This window comes from Lithobates pipiens, unplaced genomic scaffold (assembly GCF_037356315.1).
Source record: "Lithobates pipiens isolate NorthernLeopardFrog02 unplaced genomic scaffold, aLitPip1_a1.2 Scaffold_28, whole genome shotgun sequence".
NCBI lineage: Eukaryota > Metazoa > Chordata > Amphibia > Anura > Ranidae > Lithobates > Lithobates pipiens.
Genome location: NW_027507789.1, coordinates 59,079,709 through 59,093,472, shown reverse-complemented (window position 1 = coordinate 59,093,472; position 13,764 = coordinate 59,079,709). Strand labels below are relative to the sequence as shown.

Below are 13,764 nucleotides of genomic sequence, written 5' to 3'. Positions count from 1 at the left end.
TTGATGACACGTGACACTGACAACAGATGGCACGTGACACTGACAGGTGGCACTGATGACAAATGGCACTGATACGTGGCACTGATGACAGATGGCACTAATACGTGGCACTGATGACAGATGGCACTATGTGGCACTGATGACACGTGGCACTGATGACAGATGGCACTTATACGTGGCACTGATGACAGATGGCACTGGGGACAAATGGCACTGACAACAGGTGGCACTGGGGACAGATAGCACTAACAGGTGGCACTGGGGGCAGGTGGCACTGGGGGCAGGTAGCACTGGGGTGGATGGCACTGGGGTGGATGGCACTTGGGCAGGATGGCACTGGGGCAGATGGCACTGGGGCAGGATGGCACTGGGGCAGGATTGCACTGGGGGAGGATGGCACTGGGGGAGGATGGCACTTTTTTTTACACTTTTTTTTTTTACTTTTTTTTTTTTTACACTGACGGCCGCTGTAGCCGTTCATCTCTCCCCTCTCACACTCTGTCTGTGTGAGGAGGGAGAGCGGCGCTGAGAGATGATCTCATATGTTTACATATGAGATCATCTCCCATTGGACACGCCGATCGCGCTGTAAACGGCCGCTGTGATTGGCCATTTACAGCGATCTGTGTTTGCCTGTCCCCGGGGGACACGGCAAACACAGAACTTCCCCGATGCGCGCCCGCGTCGGCGCACATTGCGGAAGTAAACATTAGGACGTCCAGGGATGGCCGTCATTCGGCTATAGAGCGGGCGCGAGGTGGTTAATTACTCTATTCAAAATGAAAAAAAGTTTAGTTTAGTTCTGCTTTAAGTCATGTAGTGTTATATAATACTTCAGTGTAGGCAATGGTTTAGTAAGTCTTTGGAAGCACAGTGGCACTAGTATACCACAATGGCTGTGCCAGAGTCTCACAGCTGTAGATGGTAAATTACTGAATAACGTCACATACATTAAAGTTTTCTTATGCAGAAATAACAGTTTACATGTAAAAAAATAAGTGCAGTACTAAGACTCCTTAATAAATTGCATGAATATAAAACATAATGTCCAAATACTGTATATGAAATCAGTCCACTTACAGTGCCTTGCAAAAGTATTCACCCCCCTTGGCATTTTTCGTGTTTTGTTGCCTCACCACCTGGAATTAACCGCTTGCAAAATCACGTTATTGTACGTGATCTCGAGAGGCTTGTCTAGTGGGCGCGCACACACCGCCGGGGGCGCACGTGCCCGCCGCAAGCTCCTTGAGTCCGACAGCTGGTCCCGCGGACTCGATGTCCATGGGCACCACCCGCAATCGCCTCACAGAGAGGAAGAACAGGGAGATGCTAATGTAAACAAGCACCCCTCTGCCTAGTGACAGTGTCACTGATCAGGTCTCCCTGTGATCGGGAGCGCTGATCAGTGACCTGTCACACACAGCCGCCACAGTTAGAATCACTCCCCAGGGCACACGTAACCCCTACAGCGCCACCTAGTGTTAACCCCTTCACTGCCAGTCACATTTACACAGTAATCAGTGCATTTTTAATCGCTCTGATCGCTGTATAAATGTGAATGGTCCCAAAATAGTGCCAAAAGTGTCTGATGTGTCCGCCATAATCTCGCAGTCATTATAAAAATCGCAGCTCGACCGCCATTACTAGTAAAAAAATTAAAATGCCATAAAACTATCCCCTATTTTGTAGACGCTATAACTTTTGCAGAAACCAATCAATATATGCGTATTGTGATTTTTTTTTAACCAAAAGTATGTAGGAGAATACATATCGGCCTAAACTGAGGGGCAAATATTTTTCTTATATATATTTTTTGGGGAGATTTATTATAGCAAAAAGTTAAAAATAATGTGTTTTTTCCAAAATTGATGCTCTTTTTTTGTTTATAGCGCAAAAAATAAAAACCAAAGAGGTGATCAAATACCACCAAAAGAAAGCTCTATTTGTGAGCAAAAAAGTACATCAATTTTGTTTGGGAGCCACGTCGCACGATTGCGCAATTGTCAGTTAAATTGACGCAGTGCCGAATCACAGAAAGTGCTCTGGTCTTTGACCAGTCAAATCCTCTGGGGCTGAAGTGGTTAACATGGATTGTTTGAGGATTTGCATCACTTAATTTACAGAACATGCCCACAACTTTGAAGATTTTTTTTTTTTTTTATTGTGAAGCAAACAACAAATAGGACGAAATAACAGAAAAAGTGGATAACTATTCACACCCCTAAAGTCGATATTTTGTAGAGCCACCTTTTGGGGCTATCACAGCTATAAGTCAATAAGTCTCTATGAGCTTGCCACATTTTACCAGTGAGATTTTTGCCCATTTTTAATTGCAAAATTCCTCCAGCTCCTTCAAGTTGGATGGTTTGCGCATGTGAACAGCAATCTTTAAGTCTGACCACAGATTTTCTATTGGATTGAGGTCTGGGCTTTGACTAGGCCATTCCAACAAATTTGCGTGTTTCCCCTTAAACCACTCAAGTGTTGCTTTAGCAGTGTGTTTGGGGTCATTGTCCTGCTGGAAGGTGAACCTCCGTCCTGGCCTCAAATCACACACAGAGTGGTACAGGTTTTGCTCAAGAATATTCCTGTATTTAGCACCATCCATCTTTCCCTCAACTCTGACCAGTTTCCCAGTCCCGACTGCTGAAATAATCCCCACAGCATGATGCTGCCACCACCATGTTTCACTGTGGGGATGATGTTCTTTGGGTGATGTGATGTGTTGGGTTTGCGCCAGACATAGGGTTTTCTTTGAGGGCCAAAAAGTTCAATTTTAGTCTCATCAGACCAGAGCACACATACATTTTTGGAGTTTCCCACATACCTTTTTGGAAACTCAAAATGTGCCATTTTGTTTTTTGCTGAAAGTAATGGCTTTCTTCTGGCCACTCTGCCATAAAGCCCAACTCTATGGAGCGTATGGCTTATTGTCATCCTATGTACAGATACTCCCAGGGGCGGACTGACCATTCAGCCACTCGGGCACTGCCCGAGGGCCCCAGGCCACTAGGGGGCCCCATCAGGGTTGCCAGCCTCAGTAAAACCAGGGACAGTATGTAAAAATCTGTGTTTTTTTTTACATCTGCCTATGAAATGTTCCTTACCAACATCCTTTTGGTCTAAAAATCCTGAGATTATAGCTGCCTCACCTCTCCAGTACCTTCTCAGCCAATAGAAACATGTATGTGTATACTGTGTGTACAAGTATGTGTAACCTGTGTGTGTATACTGTGTGGCCCCATAATTTCTGCTTGCCTGGGGGCCCCATAATCTCCTATTGCCCAGGGGCCCCATGAGTTCTCAGTCCGCCCCTGGATACTCCAGTCTCTGCTGTGGAACTCTGCAGCTCCTCCAGGGTTACTTTAGGTCTCTGTGCTGCTGCCTCTGTGATTATTGCCCTCCTTGCCTGATCTGTAAATTTTGGTTTGCGGCCATCTCTTGGCGGGTTTGCTGTTGTGCCATGTTCTTTACATTTGGTTATGATAGATTTGATGGTGCTCCTAGGGATCATCAAAGATTTGGATATTTGGATATTTTTTTATAACCTAACCCTGACTTGTACTTCTCAACAACATTGTCCCTTGTTTGGAGAGTTCCTTGGTCTTCATGGCAGTGTTTGGTTAGTGGTGCCACTTGCTTAGCTGTTGCAGCATCTGGGGCCTTTCAAAAAGGTGTGTATATGTAATGACAGATCATGTGACACTAAGGCCGCGTACACACGGGCGGACTGTTCGCCAGACTTAGTCCGCTGAACAGTGTTTTAGCAGACAATCCGCTCGTGTGTGGGCTTCAGCGGACTGTTTCAGCGGACAGTCTGATGAACAAAGTCTTACGGAATTTCCGTAAGACAGTCCGTCCAAACTTGGTTTCAGCGGACAGTCCGCTCGTGTGTAGGCTAGTTCGACAGACTAAGTTTGGCGCATGCTCAGAAAGGATTTACACGGCGAAGGTTGCATTGCAGTGTATTGGACGTCGTATTTCTAGTCCCGTCGTACGTGCCGTTCACGTCATCGCGCATGCTTTCAGCGGACTGTCTGCTCATCGTGTGTGGTCAAGTCCGTTCATGCAAATTTTGAACGGACTGTTTGTCGGATTGTTTGACGAACTTAGTTGGGCGAACAGTCCGCCCGTGTGTACGCGGCCTTAGATTGCACATAGGTTGAAACTTCTGAAGGTAATTGGTTGCACCAGAGCTTTTTATGGTCTTCATAAAAAAGGAGGCGAATAAATGCACACATGCCAATTATCAGTTTTTTATTTCTGAAAAATAGTTTTATGTATATATATTTCTAATTTTACTTCACCAACTTAGACTATTGTGTTCTGATCCATCACATATAATTCAGATTAAAAAAACATTGAACTAAAGGCTGTAATGTAATAAAATAGGTTTAAAGCCAAGGGGGTGAATACTTTTGCAAGACACTGTAAATATTCACATAAAGCCCTGGTTCACATTGATGCTACTTTGAAATCGCGCTACGTTATTTGAGGTAGCGCGGTTTCAAAGTAGACAGGTTAGTGTGATTTCAGGTGGTACTTGATAGACATCTGTGTGGCTTCATGCACAGATGTCTATTGAAGTCGCACCTGAAATCGGCAAAAGTAGTGCAGGAACTACTTTTGCAGATCGGTGCGGCACCGCAAAATTGGTGTCGCACCGATTGGAACAGTGCCATTGCTTCCAATAGGCTGCGACTTGCCATGCGATTTGATCTCTCAAATCGCATGACAAATCGCTCCAATGTGAACCTAGGCAAATTGATATATGAAATTAGTCCACATAAAGTGATCCTGTGAAATCCCTAAGGCCCCTTTCACACTGGGGCGGTGCGGGCGCCCTTGGTAAAGCGGCACTATTTTTAGTGCCGCTTTACCGTCATTTTAGCAGCGGTAAAAGGGTTAAAACCACCCGCAAAGCACCGCTGCAGTGGCGCTTTGCCGGTGGTATAGCCGCGCTGCTCCATTGATTTCAATGGGTAGGAGCGGTTTAGGAGAGATGAATATTCACACAATTTAGTCTTAGTGCTGCACTTATTTCTTAGCCCTTGTACACACGGTCGGACATTCCGACAACAAAACCCGGTGGATTTTTTCCGACGGATTTTGTCCGAAACTGGTGTTGCATACACACGGTCGGACAAAGTTGCCGGAAAATCCCATCGTACGGAACGTGATGACGTTCAGTCGTTACGACGGAACTACGTTCAGGCTAGTAGCCAATAGCTTTGGTCTCGTAATTTGATCTGAGCATGCATGCCACTTTGTCCGATCAGAATTCTCTACAAACAATTGGATAAAGTCCGATCGGATCATGTTGTCAGAAAATTTTATATCCAGCTCTCAAACTTTATTGGTCGGACATTCCGACGGAAAAAGTCTGATGGAGCCCACACACGGTAGGATTATCCGACAACGGGGTCCGATCGGACATTTTCCGTCTGAATTTCCGACCGTGTGTACAAGGGCTTATATGTATATTGTGAGTTTGGTATCATTATTGCTTAGTGCTGGCAGCTTTTTTGTTTAATTAGCCCGAGCACGGTGAGTTGTTTCCTACAAATAACAGTTTACTTTGGCAATTTTGGAATGTTGAATATACATAACACCAGTAATGTGGTGATAGCACATTGTAACTAAATGTTTCTATCTACAGTAGGAAGCCATCTTCTTACAGACCGCAGCATTTCCTTAATTGCATTATGTCATCTGTGTTCTTCACTACCCAAACGCCTTAAAGTTGTTCACTTGGTGAAAGTAACCTTTTCTATGACCTTGTGCTAATTAATTACTTGTGATTGCAGAAACATTTGCAGTCTTTGTGAAGATAATTATATATCTTCATCTCCTGTATATTACCAAAGCAAGCCTTGAATAGACCTTAGGTACCACCTCGTAGACATCCAATGGAGAAATAACCCACATGTGCACATTAATGCATTAAATGTGAGAAGAAAATATGTGTTATAATAAAGCAGTATTAAACCCAGAACAGAAATGTATTATGTTGTAACTTATAAATCTTAGCTGTTATGGCTGCATTTGTTTTCTTTTTTACGCTTTCTTTCCTTTATTTTCACCTGGTGATCTATCCAGTAAGTCTGTTGCTTTTCAAAAGATCAAGCTCTCTTGTAAATGTATCAGTAACAGAGATGAGACGAACCGATTAACACTGACAGGGATGCGTACAATGGTCAGCTTTTATTTATTTATATAGCACCTTTATCCCCAAAGGAACAAAACTGTTTTCTTTACCTGTTTATAAAGTATTAGCTGGAGAGTGTCTTCAATTTTGTTAGTGTATTTAAATCTGCTAGTAAATTTAACACTAAACTCTTCCCAGACTGATAATGCTGCTATCCCCTTGTGCTGAAGTGGGCGTGGAGTTGGTAAAAACAATTTGATTTTGCTGTGCCAACCCACCTACAGTAGATTCTAATATTACAGCCAAACAGGGCTGTGATGTATGACAATTTTAACCAGTCCCCGTCCACAGTACATTTACTGTGGGCGGGCAGCACAGACAGGCTTGATCACATACATATACGTCGTCAGTAGAAAGGCACACCGCGACCGCTGTTTCCACCGGACACAGCAGATTCCTAAACGCCGCCTCTGGATGCAGTAACACTCTGTTCTTTTTTTTGTTTACCAATGATTTTTATTTTTGTTGAAAAGAAAAAAAACATACATTCAACTTACAAGTTGAATTCACATACATAACACTTGTACCCTGTACGCGCGGTCGGAAATTCTCACGGAAAAGGTCCGATCGGATTATATTGTCGGAAAATCCGATCGTGTGTGGACTCTATTGGACATTCCCACCGGAAATCCCGTCGGAAAAAATTTGAGAGCAGGATCTAAAATTTTCCGACAAAAAAATCCGATCGGACCTTTTCCAATCGTTTGTAGAGAATTCCAATTGGACAAAGTGCCACGGATGCTCAGATTAAATTATAAGACCAAAGCTATTGGCTACTATCCTCTACGTAGTCCCGTCGTACGCAACAAATGTCACCTCGTTCTGAACGATCGGATTTTCCGACAACATTGTCCGACCGTGTGTATGCAACAACAGTTTCGAACAAAATCCGTCGGAAAAAATAATCAGGTGATATACTTAAACCAAATGTAAATGATTACGGGTGGCATGAAAAATCTTAACCAAAACTTGTCACTTCCCTATCCGGTATTTGGAACTATCATTTTCGTATGGAGGAAAAATCGTAAGGGCACATCATGCATAAAATCAAAAGGAGCGAAAAAAAAAGAAAAAAACAAAAACAAAAAACAATGGAAAGTAAAGCTAAAAGAAAAAAAAAAGAGAGGGGCCCTGACCTATTAGCTATGAGGTACAGTACCACGCATAAGTAAATCCACATTACTTGAACCTTATAGATCATAGGATGACCAGGAGGCCCATTTTCTTTCAAATACTGGCATAGTATCCATCAAGGTGTGGTGGACTCTCTCCATAAGGCGGATTGCTTCCATGCATCATAATACTTGGTCCCAGGGAACTACCGGTGATCTCCAGTGCAGGGCCAATAGCCCAATGCACTGCACTGCAGAGCGTGTGGGCAAGTTTCTGAGCCGGGGGGGGGGGGGGGGTATCCTCTGGGAGGTCCGCAAATAGTAGGCCCATCTGGTAGGTCAGGGTATAGCGTGTTCCAGTGATCTGGGCTACCTTATTAGCAATTTTTTTTAGCCATAGGGGTTGAAGGACCTTGCAGCTCCAAAATATGTGGAGGTGTGTGCTTCTATCTGGGCAACCTTGGAAGCAGTTCCAAGGGACTAAATCTATTAAATCTTGAGGGGTCATAATACCATCTTGTGTGGAGTTTTACTACTGTTTCCAGGGCCGTTTTTAATATTGATTGGACCCTGGGCAAAACTTTTCTTGGGCCCACCCCCCCCCCCCCCGCCCCATGCAGTTTCGCTGCTCTGAGACATACAATAATTAGCAGTTAGACTCAAAATCAGTTTACTGAATCAGATACGGCAGCTATTGGGATTGGTTGCCAGAGGTTAGTATATCATTACCGCTCACTGACTGGTTGCTAGAGGTTACAGCACGGCTCACTAATTAGTTGTTAGAGGTTACAACATATGATTTCTGCTTGTTGATTGGTTGCTAGAGATTACTGTGGATATGACCTCAGGGGGGCATGATATATATATATATATATATATATATATCAATGCCGCCAGCCGCTGATATTTACATATGAATGCCAGCCGCTATTTACACATGAATGCCGGTAATTTACATGTAAACACAGGGTCTGCTGGTGAGTCATCTGTACACAATAGGGCAGAGTTGGCAGCATTAGTAGCAGCACTTCACACTGAGATATCAGGACACAGCACAGGACTAAAACCTCAAGGGACGAGGGAATTTAAACCAGAATAGTTGGCAAGTATGAGGTAGCTGCTTTGGGCCCCACAACAATGACAGAGCCCAGGGCAGCTGCCCCTTTTGCCCTGCCTTAAAAACGGCCCTGACTGTTTCCCTAATTGCCATTGATTTTGTACATTTTCTCATATTTGATACCATATCTGTCCAGCTTTCCGGGGCTATTTTTAAACCTGTTTCCGCTTCCCAGCTGAGCATTGCTTGTGATTTTGAGGGGAGGTCACGTTCATTTAGGTATTGATACAAAGTGGCAATGGTGCCCTTATCCCTGGAGGAGATCTTACATAGGTGTTCAAAAGTATTTGATGTAGCAGACCCCTCCCTCTGGAAGTGAGTAGAGTAGAAGTGCCTGATTTGAAATATTTGTAAAATTCCATCCTAGGTAGTTCATGTCGCTCCTGCAGGAAGTAACACTGTTCTATGGCCGCAAACAAACTGGCCAATTAGCTTCAGCCATTTTGTGTGTGGACAAAACCCCACAGAGATGCCAATCCTGGACACACACCGTCTGTGTCTAAGGCCGGTCAGAGGCTCTATCCACATGTAATCTCTCAGATGAGAATAGCAATGGCGCCAGTAATTGATTTGTTGTGCAGAGTACATATCTGACAGCCACCTACTGTTTCTTCTCACTGGCCGCCCCTGGCTGCTGCTAAACTGCCATATCAATGTATCCTTAGTAATCTAGAATGAATTTCATTTAGTTTTGTTGCTTTTTTTATCAATCATGTTGATTACAAATAAAAATCATTCTGGGGTTTATCTGAAAACCTTCCCTCACACTTTTCTGTGTTGACTGCCTGTGTCAGATTTGAATACAGGCCTGTGCTTTGACTCCGTGTTTGGTTTCATTGTGTGTGTGTGTGTGTGTGTGTGTGTGTGTGTGTTCTGACCTCATGTGTCTGCTCTCACTGCATGTATCGTCTCAGATCGCATGCACTCTGTTACTATAAGGGTGACCCACAGCCATTACTTCCTGGGCCTGCAAACATTCCTGTGTTTTGTGTGCTCAGTGAGGACAAGGAATTTACAACAAAAGGGGACAGAAACAGACACAGACACAAAGGAGCTGAATGCAACATGGCTGAGTGGAGTTTGTGGTGGGATTGTCACAATAAGGAAGGGAACCGAGATGGAGTTGGTGCATGAGCCCCCAAGGGTGTAAACTAATTATATGAAGGAACCCTCTATTAGTGGGGTATTAACACTGAGGAGGAAATCATACAGGGAGATGGAGAGTGATCAGTGAAGGTGTTAAAGCAGAATTAAACCCAAAATACATTTTTTTATACAGTATACCGTGCGGAAAATAATTATTTGATCCTCTGCAGATTTTGTAAGTTTGCTCACTTGCAAAGACATTTTTATCATAGGTGTATTTTAAATGATAGAGACAGAATTTTATATATAATATAGATCATCAAGCAAAACATGACTTATTACTTGGTGGAGAAACCTTTGTTAGCAAACACAGAGGTAAGACATTTCTTGTAGTTGGTTAGCAGGTTTGCACACATCTCAGGAGGGATTTTGGTCCACTCATCTTTACAGATCTTCTCTAAATCCTTAAGATTTCTTGGCTTTTGCTTGGTAACTCACTGTTTCAGCTCCCTCCATAAATTTTCTATAGGAGTAAGTAAGGTCTGGAAACTGGCTAGGCCACACCATGACCTTAATGTGCTTCTTCTTGAATCACTCCTTTGTTACCTTGGCGGTATGTTTTGGGTCATTGTCATGCTGGAAGACCCATCCACAATCCCATCTTTAGTGTTCTGGCTGAGAGAAGAAGGTTCTCATCCAAGATTTTACAATACATGGCCCTGTCCATTGTCCCCTCAATGTGGCAAAGTCGGCCTGTGGCTTTAGCAGAGAAACAGCCCCAAAGCATAATGTTTCCACCTCTGTGTTTGACTGTAGAGATAGGTCATATTCAGCATTTTTCTTCCTTCAAACACAGCGAGTCAAGTTAATGCCAAAGAGCTCAATTTTGGTCTCATCTGACCACAGCACTTTCTCCCAATCCTTCTCTGAATCATTTAGATGTTCATTGGCAGACTTCAGATGGGCCTGTACATGGGCCTTCTTCAGGAGCGGGACCTTCAGGGTGCTTCAGGATTTCAATCCATGGCAGCGTATTGTGTTACTAATGGTTTGTTTGGTGACTGTGGTCCCAACTGCCTTGAGATCATTCGCAAGCTCCTCCCATGCAGTTCTGGGCTGGTCCCTCACTTTTCTCATGATCATCCTTACCCCATGAGGTGAAATTGAGCATGGAGCTCCAGACCTAGGGCGATTAATGATTATTTTGTATTTCTTCCATTTGCCAATAATCACCCCAACAGTTGTCTCTTTTTCATCAAGATTCTTTCTGATTGACTTGTAGCCTTGTGCAGGTCTACAATCTTGCCCCTAAGTGCCCGTTCACACTACCGCGACTTGTCAGGCGACTTAGCCGCCTGACAAGTCGCGCTCCGTTCTGTACTATGGAACCGTTCTAATAGGAGCGACTCAAGTCGCTCCGACTTAGAAAAAGGTTCCTGTACTATTTTTGGGGCGACTTCAGGCGACTTGCATTGACTTCTATACAGAAGTCATTTTGCAAGTCGCCACTGAAGTTGTGTGCAGGTCGCGTCTGTGAGTCGCGCTGCAAGTCGCGTCGCCCCTGTGTGAACGGGCACTTACGTCCTTTGACAGCTCTTTGGTCTTGCCATGGTGGTGAAGTTTGAATAAAAGAAAGAGATTCTGTGGACAGGTGTCTTTTATACACATAACGAGTTGTTGTTAGGAGCACCTTCCTAAATTGACAGGACTAATCTGTGTACCATATGAGCACATATTGCAGCCAGTCTGCGGGAGCCAGAATTATTGTTGGTTGGTAGGCGATCAAATACTTATTTTACTCACTGAACTGCAACTAAATTTATAACATTTGTATCATGTGTTTTTTCTGGATTTTTGGTTGATATTGTTTCTTTATAATTTAAAATACACCTATGATAACCATTATAGACCATTAATTTCTTTGTAAGTGGGCAAACTTACAAAATATGCAAAGGATTGCAGGTTTCTGACCCTAAAATGTGGTGGTGGAATTAGTTTTCTTTTCTTAGGCTATTTTTCCCTCTGTTTTCATCTGGTGATCTGCCCAGTAACACACCTCCTGTATTAGAGTTCCCTCGCTCTAGATGAAGGAACACAGGGTGCACCTTCGGACAGCAGCATAGTCAGTCTGGGGTGTGTTAGATGTACTAGCAGATTCAGATACACTAACAAATTGAAGCCAAACTCCAGCTCACACATGACTTTCAGTCTCCGGCTCTCCGCTGTGAACCACCCCCTGTGTTCACTGGAGCGCTGAGCTGTGGAGGGGGCTGGAGCAGCTGGCTCCGGCTCACAAAGAGGCTGAGCCAGATGCTGGTCCAGGCTCCTGGGTGGATCCTGACCATATGGTTGTTATCTTTCCCCAGCCTGAACCAGCTCTGTGACGTCAGCCGAAGCAAGCTTTAGTCCCCTGTTGGCTGAAAATGGGTCACAGGAGTGCAGATTAGCTAGTTAAACTTCTTGAAACCTTGAAGTAGAACCTTATGTTGCCTTCTTTGTCGCAAACAACCAGGCATTACCATTAACACTAAGTATGCCACCACAGCAGTCATATCTTGTACTATGATAAAGCCTTTGTTGTTGGTTGGCTCAGACTCTTCTGCATCCATACAAAGATCTCAGAGTAAAAGTAATGTTTAAATTACATGCAAATCAACCCCAAACTTTGTATGGATGGACAGACATATTTAAAGGGCCAGTGTAGTCCAAAACACATATTTGGTGTGGGTATTATTTGTCTTTTTAAATCCAATCTCTGAATGCTAAAATAACAAAATTAATGTTTGTTTACAGGTTGGAGAACTGGTCCTTCTGGTCGGATCAGCTTTAACAGCAGAATTTAAGGATGTTGTCTGTGAATTCAGATGGAAAAGTTTTGGTCCGAAGATGTTTCCTAACTCTCAGGCCCTTCCGGTAAGTAACCCAATGTCAACATTACAGCTACTTGTCATTATTCTAGGCATAACAATGTACTGGGTCAGATCTTCTTAAAGCAAAGCTTTACCCAAAAGGGGAGGTTCCACTTTCAGCACTCAAATCCCCCCCCCCCCCCCCCCCCCCCCCATGCTACATTTGGCATGTAATTTTTTTTGGGGAGGAAGCAGGTACACTTTTTTTAGCTGCTGACTTTTAACCTGTTTTTGCCCACGCTATAGCCAAAAGATGACTACAGCCTGGGTTTAAAATACTGGGAAGGCGTCCATGGGCGTTCTCTAGTGCTCGCGCTGCCCGCGCATCCCCTGTGGCGCGCGGCGGCGTGTCTGTGCCAGAACAGGAGAACGTCCATGGACGCCCTCCCGCCATTTTAAACCCATGCTGTAGCTATCTTTTGGCTATAGCTCAGCCAGAAACAGATTAAACGTCAGCAGCTACAAAAGATTGAGCTGCTGACTTTTAATAAACACACACTCACGTGTCCCAGGATCCAGCGATGTGGTCACCCGAGCCATCGCTTTTCTCCCTCTCCTTTGGACTCAGCTGATCACAGATTTGGGTACAGGGCCAATGACAGCGGCCATTTACCACATGTTCAGCTGTCAGTCAATGACAGCTGACCACGTGATGTAAACAGAAGCCGGTTATTGGCTTTTTTTTTTCCTCACTCACACTGACAGCATAAGGAGAAAAGAATAAAGCTGATAACTAGCTTCTGTAAAAGGGACATTGGTCGCAGCATTTACCACCAGTGCTTCTAATCAGTGCACAAAATTGTTGCTAATCAATCCCCACCAGTGCCACCTACCAGTACCCATCAGTGCTGCCAATCAGTGCTCATTGGTGCCTCATCAATCAGTGTCTCCTACCAGTGCCTATCGGTGCCACCTATCAGTGCAGCCTCATCAGTGCCTCCTGATCAGTGCAGCCTCATCAGTGCCACCTCATCAGTGCCTCCTCATCAGTGCCCATCAATGTAGCCTATCAGTGCCCATCTGTGCAGCCTCATCAGCAAACATCAATGAAGGAGAAAAATTACCTGTTTGCAAAATTTTATATGAAAAACATTTTTTTTTCTTTGGTCTTTTTTTGTTTGTTTAGCAAACAAAAACTAAAATAAAACAGTGGTGATTAAATACCACCACAAAAAAATCTCTATTTGTGTGAAAAAATTATAAAAATGTCATATGGGTACAGGGCTGCATTACCGCACAATTGTCATTCAAAGGTTGACAGTGCTAAAATATTGGCCTGGGCAGGAAGGGAGTAAAAGTGGTTAATAAACCCAAAAACGACTGTCAGCCTCT

The 13,764-nt window shown here is 43.9% G+C and overlaps 1 protein-coding gene across 4 annotated transcripts in view; it reads left to right on the top strand.

Moving 5' to 3' along the window:
* The window catches only part of MGAT5B (alpha-1,6-mannosylglycoprotein 6-beta-N-acetylglucosaminyltransferase B), a 301,610-nt gene that overhangs the window by 104,487 nt on the left and 183,359 nt on the right, over positions 1 to 13,764 (top strand). For all 4 annotated transcript variants that reach the window (XM_077459277.1, XM_077459275.1, XM_077459276.1 and 1 more), the window contains exon 2: positions 12,317 to 12,436. In XM_077459277.1, the coding sequence (XP_077315403.1) occupies positions 12,369 to 12,436 (68 nt within the window). In that variant the 5' untranslated portion in view covers positions 12,317 to 12,368. The remainder of the gene's footprint in view (positions 1 to 12,316; positions 12,437 to 13,764) is intronic.